The sequence below is a fragment of the Trichechus manatus genome, unplaced genomic scaffold (genome assembly GCF_000243295.1).
Source record: "Trichechus manatus latirostris isolate Lorelei unplaced genomic scaffold, TriManLat1.0 scaffold00071, whole genome shotgun sequence".
Taxonomy (NCBI): Eukaryota; Metazoa; Chordata; class Mammalia; order Sirenia; family Trichechidae; genus Trichechus; species Trichechus manatus.
Genome location: NW_004444007.1, coordinates 3,819,649 through 3,835,719, shown reverse-complemented (window position 1 = coordinate 3,835,719; position 16,071 = coordinate 3,819,649). Strand labels below are relative to the sequence as shown.

General features: G+C 39.9%; 1 protein-coding gene across 5 annotated transcripts in view; it reads left to right on the top strand.

The window, feature by feature from the left end:
* The window catches only part of MANBA (mannosidase beta), a 161,968-nt gene that overhangs the window by 75,281 nt on the left and 70,616 nt on the right, over window positions 1–16,071 (top strand). For all 5 annotated transcript variants that reach the window (XR_002824670.1, XM_023734737.1, XM_004380189.2 and 2 more), the window contains exon 12: window positions 11,920–12,138. Coding sequence is in view for 4 of the 5 variants with exons in the window: in XM_023734737.1 (XP_023590505.1) it covers window positions 11,920–12,138 (219 nt within the window). In the remaining variant the exon portion in view is untranslated. The remainder of the gene's footprint in view (window positions 1–11,919; window positions 12,139–16,071) is intronic.

Genomic DNA, 16,071 nt, shown 5'->3' with positions numbered 1-16,071 from the left:
CAGGCTGTGAAGTTTGATGAATCCCAAGATTGGCAGGCAAGACCACAAGGTTTCTCCAGATTCATGTAGCGCAGGGGCTGGCGAACCCAAAATCGGCAGGTCAGAGAGCAGGGCTCCACTCACAGGCTGTGAAGATCGATGAATCCCAAGTTCGGCAGATAAGCTGACAGCTCAAGTCCCAAGAACCGGAGGTGAGATGACAGGAGGCAGCGGCAGGATCCAGAGTGAGTAAAAAGCCAGAACGTCTGCTTATATTCAGATGCAGGCCACACCCCCAAGGAAACTCCCTTTCATCTGATTGGCTGCTCACAGCATTTTCAATCATGGGAGTGAATTAGTTGTTCAACACTGAGAATCATGGCCCAGCCAAGTTGACACACAATCTTAACCATCACATGCTGGTTTAAAATTCTGTAAGTGTAAATACAAGCGTGGAATTTGATATATATCCTATATGAACATGTTGGTATGCTACTTAAGGGGCAGGGCAAAAGTAAAGCGCTGGTTCCCAACTCTACCTTGGGACACTTCCTCTAAGGTAGTTCTCTCTGTTCTATTTGTTTAATAGGCCTATATTATATATTAACATATTTAACAGAAATGTATGTATGTACATATGTTAATACAAATTGGCATTTTTGCAGGGAGAGGAAGCAGCTTTTTTTCCCAATTTTATAGTGCTATAAGTGAAAGTTTACAGCACAAATTTGTTTCATATTCAAAAATTTATACACAAATTGTTTTGTGACATTGGTGCTTTTTTTTTTTATAGTAATGTCCTCAAATAATTTAACTTTTTAAAAACTTTAATGTTTAACATATGATGCAATAACCTGGTTGTGTTTACAATTTCATATCTGTAATTAGATGTTTTAAACATTTGGTTATCCTGAAACAATTTGAAATGGTATTAGTGCCTAAGTATGCCCAGTTGACAACATGAAACCATTTATTTGAAGAAATTTCAGAGAGAACTCATGAAAAACATAGATTCAAATTTATAGCTTGCCTGATATACTAAGTCATATATCATGAAGAATTTTTCTATTAAAAACAAAGTGAGCTGCTATAAGGTTGAATAAATATTTCCACATTTATTTTATAATCTTTTATTCACAGTGTTGGTGAATGTTATGTTTTTCATATCTGATGGATTTTAAAAAAATGGATTTTAATAGCAGAAGATTTTCATTTCAGAGCATAGTAGTTAAGAGCACTTGACTCCATATCCTAGCTGGGCTGCTTACTGTCTGTGTAATCTGGGGCAATTTACTTAATCTCCATTTACCCATCTCTAAAACTTGGTTGGAACCCTGGTGGTGCAGTGGTTAGGAGCTGTGGCAGCTAAGTGAAAGGTCAGCAGTTCGAATCTACCAGCAGTTCCTTGGAAGCCCTGTGGGACAGTTCTACTCTGTCTATAGGGTCACTTTAACAGTAGAGCCTAACTCTTAGAGTGTTTTTGTGGCTTGAGTGAGATAATGAATGGAAAGTGCAGTACACAGACTCTGGCACATAGTAAACTTTTAATTAATGCTAGCCATCCTCATCATCACTGTTGGTTTTATTCAACAAGATACTTACAAAATTTAAATTTCTTATTTTAGCACAATATTCTTGAACTGAAAAAATTAGCTTCTGTGTGCCACCTCTTCCTCATCTCTGAAATGGAAATATGATGCCTTTCTGACAAAGATTATTGTAAAATGATTTTGTGATCAATAATTGATTGCAAGTTTCTTTGAAGATGGATGGGATGAAGTGTGACATTGCTGTTGTTATTTCTTTCAAAATATAAACCATTTAAGGAAAAGCACCATGAATTGATCCATCCACATACTAATTAGTTTCCTGTTGCACTTCATGCCTTCTTTTTATGGTCATTCTCTTTGTGCATCTTATGGTATCTCTTGGTGCAAATAAACATTTAAGGTTATGATATAAAAAGAGATCTGTGAGATTTGTGACTAAAACCAGGCCTCAAGAGGAAGTGATTCATAAATGGAAGGAAATGTTAGTGTATATCAAAGACGAATACTTTCAGGCAGAGTCTCATTAGTACTTTTACTGACTGGCCTAGCTTACCAAATTATTCAAGAATTTGGAGGAATGGGGCAAAAAGAGTCAAGCTTTGGGGAATTGTTCGGCCATCTCCTGCAATTTCGCTTCAAAGACATTATAACAATGTATTTTAAAAATATTTAACAATATTTTTTAAAATTTAAGATTACCTATAATCTCACTATACTTTTCCAAAAAATTTTTATTGTGCTTTAGGTGAAGGTTTAGATTGCAGATTAGTTTCTCATTCAAAAATTTACACACAAATTGTTTTGTGACATTGACTGCAATCATCGCCACAATGTGTCAGCAATTCCTCCTTTCCCTTTACACTACAGGTTCCCCATGTCCATTCGTTCAGTTTTCCTGTCCCTTCCTGCCTTCTTGTCTTTGCCTTTGGGCAGATGGTGCCCGCTTGGTCTCGTATACTTGATTGAACTGAGAAGGTGTTCCTCACTTGTGTTATTGTTTGTTTTATAGCCCTGTTTAATCTTTGGCTGGAAGGTGGACTTTGGGAGTGGCTTCAGTTCAGAGTTAGCAGAGTGTACAGGGGCCGTAGTCTTGGATGTTCCTCCAGTCTCTGTCAGACCAGTAAGTCTGGTCTTTTTTTTTTTTTTGTTAATGAATTTGAATTTTGTTTTACATTTTTCTCCTGGTCTGTCCAGGACCCTCTACTGTGATTTCTGTCAGAACCGTTGTTGGTGGTAGCCAGGCACCATCTAGTTCTAGGCTCAAGCTGGTGGAGGCTGTGGTTCATGTGGTCCATTAGTCCTTTGGTTTTCTCCATTCTCTTTTGCTTTGAATGGGATGGGACCACTAGATATATCTTAGATGGCCACTCACAAGCTTTTAAGACCCCAGATGGTACTCACCAAAGTAAGATGTAGAACATTTTCTACTCCATATCCTAGCTGGGCTGCTTACTGTCTGTGTAATCTGGGGCAATTTACTTAATCTCCATTTACCCATCTCTAAAACTTGGTTGGAACCCTGGTGGTGCAGTGGTTAGGAGCTGTGGCAGCTAAGTGAAAGGTCATCAGTATAACTCTGTTATGCCAGTTGACCTAGATGTCCTGGGAGATAATGGGCCCCAGTCTTCAGCCCCAGTAACTTGGTTTTCCAAGGTATTTGGATGTGTCTAGCAAGCTTCTATGACTTTGCCTTGGTCAAGTTGTGCTGACTTCCCCTATATTGTGTATTGTCTTTCCCTTCACCAAAGTTAACACTTGTCTACTATCTAGTTAGTGATTTCCCCTCTCCACCCCTCCCCTCCCTCGTAACCATCAAAGATTTTTTTTTTCTGTGTGTAAACCTTTTCTTGGGTTTTTATAATAGTGGTCTCATACAGTATTTGCCCTTTTGTGATTGACTTAACTTCACTCAGCATAATGCCCTCCAGATTCATCCATGTTGTGAGATGTTTTGCATATTCATCATCGTTCTTCAGTATTCCATTGCATAGTATTCCATTGTGTGTATGTACCATAATTTGTTTATCTGTTCTTCTGTTGATGGGCACTTAGATTGTTTCCATCTTTTTGCTATTATAGATAATGCTGCATTGAACATGGGCATGCATATGTCTATTCATGTGATGGCTCTTATTTCTCACCATAGTTTTTAATGTTTTTAAATCAACCATCATCTATTGAGTATCTACTACCAGGAGCAAAGCCTTATTCCAGATGCTGTAGGGTAACATTTATCCTCATGAAGTTTACACCTACTGTCAGAGGAAAACATGGAAAAAGTTACCGGTGTTACAGGGCAGAATGAAATAAGTGCTGTTAAGAATGTAGTTTCTCACAGCCAAACACTTCGAGGGACAGTGTAGCAGGGGCGGGGTTCTGGGGACAATGGTTTCAGGGGACATCTAGGTCAATTAGCATAACAAAGTTTATTAAGAAAATGTTCTGCATCCCACTTTGGTGAGTGGCGTGTGGGGTCTTAAAAGTTAGCGAGCGGCCGTATAAGATGCATCAGTTGGTCCCAACCCACCTAGAGTAAAGGAGAATGAAGAACACCAAAGACACAAGGAAAATACTAGCCCAAGAGACAAAAGGCGCCACCTAAACCAGAGACTGCGTCAGCCTGAGTCCAGACGAACTAGATGGTGACTGGTTACTGCCAATGACCGCCCTAACAGGGAACAGAGAGTCCCTGATGGAGCAGGAGAAAAGTGGAGTGCAGAACTCAAATTCTAGTAAAAAGACCAGACTTAATGGTCTAACTGAGACTGGAGGAACCCTGGAAGACATGGCCCCCAGACTCTCTGTTGACCCAGAACTAAAACCATTCCTGAAGCCAACTCTTCAGACAAAGATTAGACTGGACTATAAGACATAAAGTGATACTAATGAAGAGAATGCTTCTTAGTTCAAGTAGATGCGCGAGACTAAATGAGCAGCTCCTGTCCGGAGGTGAGATGAGAAGGCAGAAAGGGATAGGAGCTGGTTGAATGGACATGGGAAATCCAAGGTGGAAAGGAGGAATGTGCTGTTACATTATAGGAATAGCAACTAGGGTCACATAACAATGTGTATATAAATTTTTGTATGAGAAAGTAACTAGAGCTATAGACTTTCATTCAAAGCACAATTAAAAAAAAAAAAAAAGAATGTAGTTCCAAAATCCTAGGAACTATGTGGATGAAACCATTAATTAACCATTAACAGGAAAGATCTGGGAAGGCTTTCAAGTAAGAGGCGACTCTCAAACCTTAAAGGTTGAGTAGAACCTTGAGGCAAAGGATTGTCTAGTAGGTATTTTAGGTCATAGAAACATTGTGAGTAAAAGTAAAAAGGTCTGAAAATGTATGTTGTGTATAGCTCTCTTCCTTCTGAGCCCTCATCAGAATCACCTTTGACATCCATAATTCTACCAACAATCTCTTCAACGCAATCTAGGCTTTTACTATTGGGCACCTTGAAAGTCTTCCAGCCTCTACCCATTACTCAATTCCAAAACCTCTTCCATGTTTTAGGTATCTGTTAGAGCAACACTCCACTCTTCTGATACCAAATTTCTGTCTTAGTTATCTAGTGGTGCTATAGCAGAAATACCACAAGTGGGTAGCTTCAACAAACAGATTTATTCTCTCACAGTTTAGGAGGCTAGAAGTCCAAATTCAGAGTGCCAGCTCTACGGGAAGGCTTTCTGTGTCAGCTCTGGAGGAAGGTCCTTATCTCCTTTCAACATGTGTGGGCCCAACGATCCTTGGAAATCTACATTTGTCTTAGCATCAATCTTCTTCTGGGTCTATGAGGTTCTCAGTGCAGATACCCTGGGTCCAAAGGACGTGCTTTGCTCCTGGCTCTTCTTTCTTGGTGCTGGTGATGTCCCTCCTTCTTTGCTAGCTTCTCTCTCCTTTTATCTCTTGTAAGATAAAGGTGATGAAAGCCACGTGCCAGGGAAACTCACCTTACATAAGATCTCAAGCTGAAAGAACTGAAGAAAAAATTCAAGCAATATCGAAGGATTCTATGGGAAAAATATTGAATGATGCAGGAAGCATCAAGAAAAGATGATGGAAGGAATACAGAATACACAGAATCACTGTACCAAAAAGAATTGTTTGACGTTCAGCCATTTCAGGAGGTATAGTATGATTAATAACTGATAGTTCTGAAGGAAGAGGTCCAAACTGCAATGAAGGTATTAGCAAAAAACAAGGCTCCAGGAATTGGTAGAATACCAACTAAGATGTTTCAACAAACATATGGAATGCTGGAAGTGCTCACTTGTCTTTGCCAAGACATTTGGAAGACAGCCACCTGGCCAGCCGGCTGGAAAAGAACCGTATTTGTGCCCATTCCAAAGAAAGGTGATCCAACAGAATGCAGAAATTATCGAACAATACCATTCACATCACACACAAGTAAAATTTTGCTGAAGACCATTCAAAAATGGTTGCATCATTACGTCAGCAGGGAACTGCCAGTAATTCAAGCTGGATTCAGAAGAGGACGTAGAACAAAGGATATCATTGCTGATGTCAGATGGATATTAGCTGAAAGCAGAGACTACCAGAAAGATGTTTACCTGTGTTTTATTGACTATGCAAAGGCATTCAACTGAGTGGATCATGAAAAATTATGGATGACATTGCGAAGAATAAGAATTCCAGAATACTTAATTGTGCTAATGTGGAACCTGTACACAGACCAAGAGGCAGTTGTTTGAACAGAACAAGGGGATACTGAGTGGTTTAAAATTAGAAAAGGTGTGTGTCAGGGTTGTATCCTTTCACCATACTTATTCAATCTGAATGCTGAGCAAATAATTGAGAAGCCAGACTATATTAATAAGAATGCGGCATCAGGATTGGAGAAATACTCATTAACAACTTGTGATATGCAAGTGACACAACCTTGCTTGCTGAAAATGAAGAGGATGTGAAGCACTTACTGATGAAGATCAAAGACCACAGCCTTCAGTATGGATTACATCTCAACCTAAAGAAAATAAAAATCTTCACAACTGGACCAATAAGCAGCATCATGAGAACTGGAGAAAAGATTGAAGTTGTCAAGGATTTCATTTTACTTGATCCACAATCAAGGCCCATGGGAAGCAGCAGTCAAGAAATCAAATGACATATTGCATTGGGCAAATCTGCTGCAAAAGACCTCTTTCACGTTTTAAAAAGCAAAAATGTTGAGGACTAAAGTGTGCCTGACCCAAGCCATGATATTTTCATTTGCTTCATATGCGTGCGAAAGTTGGACAATGAATAAAAAAGACGAAGAAGAATTGATGCCTTTGAATTATGATGTTGGCGAAGAATATTGAATATACCATGAACTGCCAGAAGAACAAACAAATCTATCTTGGAAGAAGTACAGCCAGAATGTTCCTTAGAAGCGAGGATGGTGAGACTTCGTCTCATGTATTTTGGACATGTTATCAGGAGAGACCAATCCTTGGAGAAGGACATCATGCTTGGTAAAGTAGATAGTTAGTGAAAAAGAGGAAGACCCTCAACAAGACAGGTTGACACAGTGGCTACAACAATGGGCTCAAAAATTGCAATGATTCTGAGGATGGTGCAGGATCTGGCAATGTTCCATTCTGTCATAAATAGGGACGCTATGAGTCGGAAGCGACTTGTCGGCACCTAACAACAACAGTAACATAGAGAGCAGCAAGTAGTGCCCAGGGCATGAAGCAAAGGACTTCTGGATTGGTGTGGGTGAGTCAAAGATAGGAAAGGCAGTTGGAACCAGATCTTAGGACTTTGAATCATGTCATGGAGTTGGGCTTTACTTAGTAGACAGTGAGAAGTTAGTGGATCTTTGGGGGAGGGGAGAAGCTTTACCTGATCATGTTTCTGGAAGTTACCTTACTGGTAAAGGATTAGGGCAGTAAGAGATTATAGAAAGGAGAACAGAAATAATAACTGAGAACTCCCAAGTTTTTGAGAATCTATTATGTGCCAGGCATTGATACATTAATTATATTTTAATTATAATATTAGTTAATATGATTATCGTGGTTATTAGGTGCTGTTGATTGTAGAGTTAACAATACTTAAAGAGTGACTCAATATGGGAGATGAGAGAAAAGGAGAAATTAAAGATGGCTCCTACTTGGGTAGAATTAGTTAAGATAGGAAGCATCTTTAAATAAGGTTGGATTTGAGATGTTGGCAGGACAATCCAAGTGGAAATGTCAAGCTAGCTATTGGGAATGTAAATTTGGAAGTGGAAGAGGACAGAGGTCAAGTATGGAGGTGTGGGCAGGGAGTAATCAGGACATCTGTGAGAGGGGAAGTCTCAGGAAAGGGTATAGAACAAGGAAAGGCTAAAGACAGGGCAGTGTCCATCTGCGAATGGAGAGGGGAGGTAGAGAAGGAAGAATAAGAGAGGTCAGGAGAAACCAGAACGCGAAAGTGCAGTGTTGAGCAGCCAAGGGTGGGAGGGCCTCAGAAATCATATGTCCTAAATTGGGCATTTATTGCACACAGAGGGGCAGTAATATCGGGACTGAAAGAATTGCTGTATTTGGTAAGTAGAAGCCCATGGGGAGTTTTTGGGGAAAAAAAGCCCACAAAAAACCAATTTCAGTGGAATGATCAGGTACCAAATGACAGAGGCTGAGGAATGAGTGGATGAGTGGGTGGTAAAGAAGTCTGATGGACTGCAAGGGATCAGGGAAATTTTTATTAGGATGAGGGGGTTCCTGAGGAGGCTGAGGGAAAAAAGCAGTGGAGTAAAATTAAAAAAAAAAAAAAAAGTGGAGGGTAATTTATAGGCTATAATTTCAAAGTAAAATAGAAAGGTGACCCAGAGGATAGACAGAGAATTTGGCAAAGGAAGGGAGTGAGGATTTGTTATGTATGACAGAAGAGAAACAAAGGGGGGAAACCAGGTTGGATATACCAAGAAAAAGTGAGACTTAATGGTATTTTCTAAAGTCTGTTTTCAGGAAAGCCTTTTACTGGCCTTCTACAATACGTTTTACGTTCCCAAAGAACCCTATACTTTTCCTTCAAAACATTCGTCATGCTTATAATTACTTGCTCAGTGTCTGGTTTCACAACTAGATTGCAATCTGCTCTTTGAAGAGGCCAGTCACCATGTCTGTCTTGTTCCCCGAGGAAGCCTCAGCACATAGAAAGTACTGTATGCCTGGCACATAGTAAAGGCTCAAAAAAGATTTCATGTTGAATATTTAGCAACATCACAGATCATGGCTGTTTTGCTCATCTTTTTCTCTGAAGTGCTGAACAATGCCTGACACACAATAAACACTTGACAGATATTTGCTAAATGAATGAATGTCTTCATTGAAATAGGAAGTGAGCTCATCTATTGATGGGATAATAATGAAATCATTTTGAGTTCCACCTATGTGCGAGGCACTACATTAAATAAAAACCAAACCCATTGCCATTGACTCGATTCTGACTCATAGTGACACTTTAGGACAGAATAGAACTGCCCCATAGGTATCCCAAGGCTGAAATCTTTACTGAAGCAGACTGCCACATCTTTCTCCCGTCGAGTGGTTGGTGGGTTTGAACCACCAGACCTTTCAGTTAGCAGACAAGTGCTTTAACCACTGTGCCACCAAATAAACCATAGAATTTCAAGGGGGGCAGTGGTGGTTCAGTGATAAAATTCTTGCCTTCCATGTGGGAGACCTGGGTTTTATTCCCGCCAGTGCACCTCATGTGCAGCCACCACCTGTGGTGGCTATGATGTTGAATAGGTTTTAGCAGAGCCTCCAGACTAAGACAGACTAGGAAGAAAGACCTGGTGATCTACTTCTGAAAATCACCCAGTGAAAACCCTATGGATCACAATGGTCTGATCCTGTTGTGACATGGGGTCGCCATGAGTTGAGGGCTGGCTCAATGATAACTAACAACAACACAATAAAAGTTTCTTATTCACTAATACTACAAAGTGGTTGCCTCTGATTGATGGGCAGCTCTCTTCCTTTTGGAGACCCAGGCTCCTTCTGTCTTCTAACTATTCCCCAGGCTGAAGATGATGAGAACTAGGCACATGGCCCCACACAGATGCCATGAGAGCTAGGAAGTGTAGACTCTGGCTAGGCAGCCACTTCCTAGAGACAGCTCTATCTTATGGAAAGGGGAACATGAATTTTGGGGGTAACTTAGCTGTCTCTTTCATATATGAGTTATCTCATTGAATATTCAATGTAGTCCTGTGAAGGAGGTACTGTTCCTATCCTCATTTTACAGATGAGAAAACTGAGGCTTAAGCTTGTCCAAAAACAATAAGGTTCTGATTTGGGATTTAAACTCAAGTCCACCTGAATTAATAGTCTCTCAGAGCCCTGGTGGCACAGTGGTTAAGAACTCAGCTGCTAACCAAAATGTCGGCAGTTTGAATCCACCAACCACTCCTTGGAAACCGTATGGGGAAGTTCTACTCTGTCCTCTAGGGTTGCTATGAGTCAGAATCTACTTGATGGCAATGGGTTTGGTTTTTTGGTTTCGGTTCTTAATGACTCGACCAGAGGTTCTCAGGAAGAGGTGGTTTTGCCCCCTGGGGATATTTGGCAATATCTGGAGACTTTTTTTATTGGTGGTGGTGGAGGTGCTGCTGACATGTAGTGGATAAAGGTCAGGGACTCTGCTAAACATACTACAGTGCCCAGGAGATCCTGTGCCCTGCCCCCCCAATACACACGTCAAAGAAATATCCAGTCCCACATGTCAGCAGTACCAAGGTTGAGAAACCCTGCACTAGACTGTGCCATTACACCTGATGGATGAGGGTGGAGGCAAGAGGTGATTGGAAAAGATTAGAAACAGCTGCTATGAGGAGTGAGCTAAATGTTAATTATGAAATGATATTGTGATAGTTAAGACTGTGTGTCATCTTGGCTGGGCCGTGATTCTCAGCGTTTATATGTGATCACTGCTATGATGGGATCTGCTGTGAGTAGCCACTCAGTTGAAAGGGAGTTTCCTTGGGAGTGTGGCCTGCATCCAAATATAAGCAGATGTTCTGGCTTTTTGCCAGCTCTGGATCCTGCAGGTGGCTCCTGTTCATCTGACCTCCAGTTCTTAGGATTTGAGCTTGGGATTCATCAATCTGCACAGCCTGTGAGCAAGAGCCCTGCTCTCCAACCTGCTGATCTTGGGTTTGCCAGCCCCTACAGCTATGTGAATCAGGAGAAGCTTCTATCCTAATCCACAGACTTGGGACATTCCAGCCTCTACAACCGTGTGAGCCATTTCCTTGATATAACTCTGTTTCTCTCTCTATATTTATATGCTTTACCGGTTTTGCTTCTCTAGAGAACCCAGCCTAAGACAGACATAAAAGATTGGTGAAGAGCAGAGATGTGCAGGTCATTGTTGAACAGGAGAGGAGGGTAATGATCCTACTATTTTCTATCAGCTACTTGGCATTTCTGGTACTTGACAGTATATTTTTTGAGGGGGAGGAGGATAGTATTTTTTTTTTTTTTTTATTGTACTTCAGGTGAAGGCTTACAGAAAAAATAGTCTCTCATGAAACAGAAGTACACATGTTGTTTTATGACCCTGGTTAACAACCCTACAACATATCAACCCTCTAACTTCTCAACCTTTTTTTTTTTTTTTTTGGTGAAAATACACATAGCCAAAGATACACCATTTCAAAAATTTCTACATGCACAGTTCAGTGACATTGACTATGCTCTTCGAATTGTGCTGTTATTCTCACTTAAGATGAAGGCTTACAGAACAAAATAGTTTCTCATTTAACAGTTACTACAAATGTTGCCCTATGACAATGGTTAACAATCTCACAACACATCAACAATATCCTTACTCAACCTTGGGTTCCCTATCACCAGCTTCCTTGTCCCCTTCTGCTTTCTGGCCCTTGTCACTGGACTCCTGTACCTTGTTAGTCTCATTTGGTTTTACAGGGCTCTCCACTCCCAGGCTGAATGGTGAACCTCGGAGGTAACTTCACCACTGAGCTAAAAGGGTGTCTGGGGGCCATACTCTCGAGGTTTCTCCAGTCTCCTTTAGGCCAGTAAATCTGGTCTTTTTTTTGTGGGTTAGAATTATGCTCTACATCCTTCTCCAGCTCTGTCCAGAACCCTCTGTTGTGATCCTGGTCAGAGCAGTCAGTGGTGGTAGCCGGGCACCATCTAGCTGTACTGGACTCAGTCCGGTGGAGGCCTTGGTAGCTGTGGACAATTAGTCCTTTGGACTAATCTTTTCCTTGTATCCTGTTCTCTTCATTCTCCCTCGCTCCCGAAGGGATGAGACCAGTGGAGTATCTTAGATGGCCGCTCACAAGGAGGATAGTATTTTTAAAGAAGTAAGTGATCTGTACTTTTCTGGATGAAAATATTATCCTTTAAACCATTTATTTCTGTCCTTAGGGAGACAGTACTCGTCCCTTTATCACATCCAGTCCTACAAATGGGGTTGAATCTATTGCAGAAGGCTGGGTCTCTCACAACCCTTATGACACGCATTTTGGTGACGTACATTATTACAGCTATAGCAGTGATTGCTGGAATTGGAAACTTTTCCCCAAAGCTCGATTTGTGTCTGAATACGGATATCAGTCTTGGCCTTCCTTCAATACACTAGAAAAGGTAAGCCATCTTGATTTTCCAACTCCTCTTTCTCCTGCTCCTCTTTTTCTGTCTTTGTCTCTTTCTAGTATATCTGATTTTCTGCATGACTTTTCACTCTCTCTGTACCTAAATATTTCAGTTTCTTAATTGGATTCAGTTTCAGAGTTGTGTATGTGTTCTTTTTAAAAACAGGTTTATTGAGATATAATTCACCTGCCATATGATTTGCCTATTAAATTGTACAATGGTTTTTACTATATTCACAGAGCTCTGCAGCCATCACCACAGTCCAATTTTAGAACATTTTTATCACCCCAGAAGAAACCTTGTACCATTTAGCAATCATTTCCCCATTCTTTCCCACCCACTAATCCAGCCCTAGACAATCACTAATCTCCTTTCTTTCTCTATGGATTTGCCCATTCTGGACATTTCATATAAAGAAATCATACAATATGTGGACCTTTGTGACTGGCTTCTTTCACTTAGCATAATGTTTTCAGGGTTCATCCATGTTGTAGCATGTATACATACTTCATTCTTTTTATTGCCAAATAATGTTACATTGTATAGATTTCCTCCATTTTGTTTATTCATTATTTGTTGGACATTTGGATTATTTCTACTTTTTGGCTATTATGAATAATGCTGCTATAAACATTCATGTACAAGTTTTTGATTAAACTTATGTTTTCATTACTTGGGTATGTATACCTGCGAGTAGAATTGCTGAATTGTATGGTAAGTCTGTGTTTAACTTTTAAGAAGAACTGCCAAACTGTTTTCCACAGTGGCTACACCATTTTACATTCCCACCAGCAACCTATGAGGGTTACAGTTTCTCCACATTCTCTCCAACACTTAGTATTTTTTATCTTTTAGATTATAGCCATCCTACGGATGTTAAGTGGTATATCCTGTAGTTTTGATTTGCATTTACCTAATATAAAGATTTGAGCACATTTTCATGTGCTTCTCAGCTGTTTGTATATCTTCTTTGGAAAAATGTCTGTTCAGATCCTTTGCCCATTTTAAAATTGGGTTTTTTGTATTTTTATTATTGAGTTGTAAGAATTTTTTTAGTGTATTCTGGATACAAGTTCTTTATCAGATATACAATTTGCAGTTTTTTCTCCCATTCTGTGGATTGTATTTTTACTTCCTTAATTGTGTCAGTTAAAGCACAAAGTTTTAAATTTTATTTAGTCCAACTTGTCAATCTTTTCTTTTTTCTTTTGTGCATTTGGTGTCACAAATAAGAAATTATTGCCTAACCCAAGATCACAAAGATTTACTCCTATGTTTTGTAGAAGTGTTTGATAGTTTTAACTCTTAAATTTAGATCTCTGATCTACTTTGTATTAATTTTTGTGTATGGTGTGAAGTAGAGGTCTGCTTTACAGTGAATTACTTAATATGACTCTTCTAGCAATGGTCTTGTGACTCCCACAAAATGATTCGGTGGGACTATGTAAATGAGGTGCTTGTGACCCACCAAAGGGATCGGACAGCTTGCTAATAAGGCAAATAAGGTGAATGGAACCCTTGCGGGGGTGGGACCATGAAAATAAGGTGTATGGAACCTTAACAAGGGGATTGGACAGTTTTGCCATACCTCTAGGCTTAAAGGGAGCCGATCTCAGAAGTGGAAAGGGAGGACCTCACTCCCATCAAGAAGAAGAGCCAGTAGTAGAGCGTGTCTTTTGGACCCTGGGTTCCTGCACTGAGAACCTCCTACACCCAGGAGACAGACGAGATGGTGAGAAGTGGTGGCAGAAAAACGGTGGCAGCAGAACCAGGGGACTGGCACGAGGCAGTGCAAAGGGCTTCCCCGCCCACAGAGTGAGGCCTCTACCGTGGCATGTTGACCCCTGGGTGAGAGAACTGAGCACCTTTGGGCAGGAGGTTTTCTGGCAGAGTAGGGTGCCTCCAGGTAGTTATTGGCAAAGCAGGGCAGAGACCAGGCCAAGGGGTCAAGGGGCAGGCCTTCCTGCAGGCACGGCCAAAAAGAAACTTTACTGATTGAATGACTGTATCCTGAGTTGTTCCTGTTACTTCAAGTTGATCCTGATACTGAATTGTAACCTGTTACTTTCATAATGAACTCTATAACTGTGAGTATGGTCTGTGAGTTCTATGTGACCATTGCAATGAATTATCTCACCCAGCAGAGAAGTAGAAAGTGCCATGGGAGGGATAGCTGGTGTGAGAATTGGTAAAAAATTTGGAGAGTGGAAGTATCTGACCCTCCACCAGATAGGAATCAGCCTTGGGCTGATGCTGAACTTGATTTTTCTCTCCTCCCCCTGAAGTCAGATGAGGTCGTGCCATTTTTACAGTGTCCAAATTCATTCTTTGGTAAGTGGATATCCAGTTGTCCCAGCACAATTTGTTGTAAAGAATATTCATTCTTTATTGAATTCTCTTGGCCCCTTTGTTGAAAATCAATTGTCTATAAATGTCAAAGTTTATTTCTAGACTCTCAGTTCTATTCCATTGACCTATATGTCTATCCTTAGGCCAGTACACGCTGATTACTACAGCTTGCAATAAACTTGGAGTCAGGAAGTGTCAGTCTACCAACTTTGTTTATTTCAAGATTGTTTTGACTATTCTGTATCCCTTTCATTTCCATACAAATTTTGGGATCAGTTTGTCCATTTCTGCAAAAAAGGCAGTTGAAATTTTGATACAAATTTTATTGAAACTATAGATCAATTTGGGGAATATTACCATCTTAACAATGCTAAGTCACCAATTCATGAACATGAGATGTTTTCTTTAATTTCTTTCATTAATATTTTGTAGTTTCCAGTGTACAAATCTTGCACTTCTTTTGTTAAATTTATTTTAAATATTTTATTCTTTTTCATGCTCTTGTAATAGAATTTTCTTAGTTTCTTTTCCAGATTATTCATTGCTATTGTATAGAAATACAACTCAGTTTTCCGTATTGATCTTGTGTCCTGAAAACTTGCAGAATTCATTTATTAGTTCTAATAGCATTTTAGGAGATTCTTTAGGACTTTCTATATACAAATTCATGTCATCTGGAAATAGAGATAGTTTTACTTCTTCTTTTCCAGTCAGCATGCCTTTTAGTTTATTTGCCTACCTAATTGCCCTGGCTAGAACCTCTAGTACATTGTTGAATAGAAGTGGCCAGAGGGGACATCCATGTCTTGTTCTTGATCTCAGGAAGAAAGCACTTATTCCTTTACCATTTAATGTTTTAGCTGTAGGTTTTCGTAGATACCTTTCGTCAGGTTGAGGACGTTCTCTTCTATTCCTAGTTTGTTGAATGTTTGTATCATGAAAGGACGTTGGATTTTGTCAGCTGCTTTTTCTGTGGCTATTGCAATAAATGATCATGTGGTTTTTGTCCTCCCCATTACTTGTTTAAAGTAACAAAAAAACTTTTTTAAGACATGTTCAAAATCTTCCTCAATCTCACAAACTGAATGCAATAATTTTTATTTCTACATATTGAAGTTATTTTGTATTTCTAACTTTAATAAATAAAATCATAACCTTAATTCTACTACTTTTTAAAAAATTATTCAAATTGTAGAACTGATTTTATTGGGAATACTTTTGTTTTGAAATGAAGGAGTTTGGAGGTCAGTATCTTGGCCCATGTAGGAATAAGTGCTGTGAATCAGAAGAAGGGAATGAAAGAAGTGAAAATTTTACTGAGTAGGTGCTCTGTACCAGGTACCTACTGCTGTATTCAACAATAATCTACCTCCCTTGACTTCGACTGAATCCCGGAGGAAACCGAGGCACTGGAGGGTGGGAGGTTTATCTGTGTCCCTTATGTAAACCAAAACCAAACCCATTGCCATCAAGTTGATTCTGACTCATAGCAACCCTATAGGACAGAGTAGAACTGCCCCATAGGGTTTCCAAGGAGCAGCTGGTGGATTCGAACTGCTGACCTTTTGGTTAGCA